At 27.0% G+C, this 4298-nt stretch overlaps 2 protein-coding genes across 2 annotated transcripts; both read left to right on the top strand.

Annotated features, from left to right (window-relative positions):
- Positions 1-439: 439 nt before the first annotated feature.
- On the top strand, positions 440-3034 carry LOC111042886 (glucosidase 2 subunit beta-like). The gene is made up of 3 exons (XM_022327604.1): positions 440-691; positions 1459-1671; positions 2681-3034. Exons 1-3 carry the CDS (start codon positions 577-579, stop codon positions 2917-2919), a joined length of 567 nt encoding a protein of 188 aa, XP_022183296.1. The 5' UTR covers positions 440-576; the 3' UTR covers positions 2920-3034.
- Positions 3035-3199: 165 nt separating this feature from the next.
- Positions 3200-4292, top strand: LOC111042885. The gene is made up of 2 exons (XM_022327603.1): positions 3200-3803; positions 3885-4292. The coding sequence occupies exons 1-2, from the start codon at positions 3404-3406 to the stop codon at positions 4256-4258; spliced, it is 774 nt and encodes a 257-aa protein (XP_022183295.1). The 5' UTR covers positions 3200-3403; the 3' UTR covers positions 4259-4292.
- The last annotated feature ends 6 nt before the right edge of the window (positions 4293-4298 follow it).

Here is a 4298-nt window from a genome sequence, read left to right as displayed (position 1 = left end):
CTTGTGAGGTAGTTAATCAGACATATTAGGTACCTACATTATATAGGTAATATAGTTTAATATAGATGCCTACAAGTTACAACCTACCTACCTAGGTGGCTAGGTATTTATAGGTATTACGAATTATAATTATTTTGTTTTGTGGTATAAATTATTCTAGACGTCATGTATGTCTTGGGTAATACCATAGAATACGTCTATGTCCTCAATATGTCATCCATTCAAATATTCTATCAGTTTTTACTGGAGATTTTAATTTATAATAATAAAAAACCAACTTGTCTAAAATATAGGTGCTTAGTAAAACTACATCATTACTGTACGGAGCGCATTCTGGTGGATACGTTAAATTCAGACCAAATTATTATTTTCGAACCGACCGGCATCCTTCCTCGGATGTTCATACTGTTCATAGATTATGTTTATCAGAATGTGTCACGACGTGATAACTGATAAGTGCCAAATCTAGTATCTACGTGGGTGGAGCTGCTGCAACAACTTCATCTTCAAACTTCAAAGACGTAATAATAATCAATGATTCTGAGATTTTGAATCATTGAATGAAATCATATCAAAATGGAATCATACTATTTAGATATTCTTATGATAATTAATCTTATACTTCATTCAATAGTTTTGACGAATTGTTCTGTTGGGAACTTTGAAATCATAAAAGGGATCCCAATAGAAAGTAAGTTTTGCCAGTTTAGGCATTCTATACAATGTTGAATGTATCATAATTGGTACTTATTGGGCAAATAGTAAGATTATAAATTTATAATAAATTATACATTTTATAAATCAATTATTAAATTTATGAAATGTGACGCTATAATTTATGTGGTGCTTACAATATTTTCGACAGCTATTGTAAGTACCTTTGTCGTTATTTTCTAAGAACAAAAAGGTTCTTTTATTATTTACAGTGTCGACAAAAATGTAATGCCTACGCCCCCCTACACAGTTTTGGATAATGCATTGCATTCTTTATTTATTTGTATAATTAATTATGTCAACATATGTATTTATAGTTTTTATAATGGGGAAATAAAAATATAACAAATAATGTAAAATAAAGATAAATATGTTCTTTATTTGTTGTCTGGTTGGTGTTCAATGTCTTCTAGATAGTTTGTAGTTGGTATGGTTTTAATCTGGGTGTAGAGGTATTTAATGCCAAATTTCATTCAGTCAACTCTTTCTATCCACAGACGACTATATTTATATATATATATATATATATATATAAATTAAATTAAATATCAAATTAATTAATACATAACTATTAATGTATTTCATAGAAATTGTAATTGTCAAAGTTTATTGAGTATAATCCATAATAGATAAGTAATTAAAAAAATTAAAACAGTAAATATTAATTTATTCCGTTATCATAACAGAAATATGACCATGCTTATTCATCATTTTTTTCATGATCATATTGGTATTGTGTTGTAGGTGCCAAACTATATGCCCATGGCCAGGACTTCTCTTGTTTGGATGGCACTTTAACTATTCCTTATTCATATATTAATGATGATTATTGTGATTGTATTGATGCAAGTGATGAACCAGGTACCTCGGCATGTCCAAATGGCACATTTTACTGTACAAATAGAGGACATTTTCCTCTTGTTGTGCCGTCATCACGTGTGAATGATGGAATTTGTGGTACCTATAACACTTAAGTATAATATTATACTATATACATTATATGCAAAATATAATCTCTGACTTTAATTCTTCAAAATTGTATATTTAGGTACTTAATAAAAATATATAATATTTTTATAATAGTCAATAGGTATCTTTTAACTATATTATATGCAAGATAATAATTTTTTTCTTATAGTTAGAGTTGTGTTTATAGGTATATTAATATTTCATAAATTATAAATACCTAAAAAAATAAATAGCATTAGTTACCTTATTCACAGGAGTGTGCTTGGGGAGGGGGGGTTACCTGGTGTGTGGGCACCCTCCGACATTTTGGAATTGGCTCCCTAAAATGTAATTAGTCCCAGAGCGGGGGGAGGGCTGTATTTTAACTGATGTTACTTGAATAAAATGTATTTTTTTCTAAAGAAAAAGTAAAAAATAAATCATGTTTCGTGATAAAAAAATGAAACGTAAAGAATTTTTAATTTTGTGGAATAACTTGTTATGATTGTTACAGCTTTAGATGCCATTGACTACAAAAGTACAAATAATAAATGAGCATTGCAATTATCTTAGAAATAGATATTAAATCTAAGGGAATATAATATAACTTCATACATATTGTTGACATGTCTTGTTAAGAGAGGGCCTAAAAATATTGTAGTCATCCCCCAAAATTCAGGTCTGTGGCTCATGCTTGTGATCCTATTTCTAGTATTTTAAATTGAATTAAATAATAATTAAGTATTTATCTTAAAAAAATGTGGGTGGTAAAGGAATTTGGAATGCGAATTTCATTATATATTATACAAAATTAACTAATAGAAGCTTTTTAATCCAGAGACGTAATAATACTTAACACAATTGTAGGCAAAAGGCAACTACAATCTAAGTACAAGTATTCTTTTAATTTAAACAAGTTTAGTATATTATTTACTTTTTCAATTTTATTTATTGTAACATCTATCAAGAATCATTCAAAATTAGTTAATCATTATTATGAACATTACATTTTAAACAGATTGTTGTGATGGGTCTGATGAGTGGGCTAATAATGTCCAAAAACATGCTTGTCAAAACACATGTGAATATCTTAGCTATGAAGCTAGAAGTGAAGCAAATAGAAAAAATAGTTTATATGCTCTTGGATTTAAAATAAGAGCACAGCTTATTAATAAAGGCAAATATCTTTTATTACAGAAACAGGTAAGACAATTTGATGTATATTATATATACATTGGAACAAATATAATCTCATAGTCCTACCCATGCACATTTCAATAATAATAAAACAGTAAATATAAACTCGTATAATAGTCTGTTATAACTCATGTCACCAACCTATCAAAATATCAAACAACATTATTATTATAAATATCAAATTTATACCTATACAATTTGTTTTAATATTTACCTTGTTACATTTACTACTATTTGATTAGGTATTATATTCAACAAAAACTGGAATAAAGCTGAATAAATTACCAAAAACAGAACAAAATGAGTATTTTACTACTGAATTTATTTATTTAAGATAGGAATGAGCCAATCTCATTTAAAAGTGTAAAACATAATATATAGTCCCCTTGGCCCCTATTATCTAAACAAAAGAACCTTATAGATTATAAGTTACATGTTGGTATAGGTACCTACAAACTATAATTATTTAAATATACAAATTACTTAGCAACTGATTTTAATTTTTAATTTATCTGTATATGAACATTTTTTTTTTTTATACAACATGAACAAATGCGATTGTAAAAATCAAATTTGTATTCACCATAATGTTTATGTACAACCACCAAGAGGTAAATCATATGCAAAACATGGAACTTATATTCGTCCAGATATTCCTATGCAGTATAAAACTGAACAAAAATTATCTTATAAGAATTACCCCATTAATGAATTTATAAAGATAAATTCATCTTCAAAAAGTAACTGCGTAGAAGATAGTTTAAAGTTTGGTTTTCAATATCCATCAGAAACTATTCAACAATCCAGTTACAAAAAATGGAGGATTTCAGATGAGTTGGATATTAAAAAACCAAGAGACTGTTCTGATTTGATTGGACGTGGTGCTATAAACTTAAATACTACTAAACAATTTGATTTTCAAAGAAAAAACATTACTCCTCAAAGTAAAGAGTTCATAATATAGTTTAATATAATATTTATTTAGGTACAACAATAAACTAAAATATTAAAATTTAAATAAATAGGTAAACACTATGAAAAACCTTGCAGTGTTTTTAAGTCAAATATCCCAACTGATATTCAATCTACAGTTTATCAAACATCTTATAAGGATTCTAAAATGGAAAAAAGGAATATTGACATTTACAAACCTAAAAGTACTTACATTACCCCAACAAAAAAAATGGAAACAATGACAACAAATAATATAAATTATAAAAATTGGATCAGAAATTCAAATAATTCAAATATTAAGACTAATTACGATTGCCAAACAACAAAAAAACCAATAGATCATCAAACGACATACAATTATTACTACACTGAACCAGGAACATATACAAAAGAAGTTACATTTTCATCAAATGATGATTTATGTATTAAAGAGTGTTGTGATTAAAAATGGATTAATAAATATTCTACCACATTTAAGTTTAATT

This window comes from Myzus persicae, unplaced genomic scaffold, assembly GCF_001856785.1.
Source record: "Myzus persicae strain clone G006 unplaced genomic scaffold, MPER_G0061.0, whole genome shotgun sequence".
NCBI lineage: Eukaryota > Metazoa > Arthropoda > Insecta > Hemiptera > Aphididae > Myzus > Myzus persicae.
This window is presented reverse-complemented; position numbering and strand designations above follow the sequence as displayed.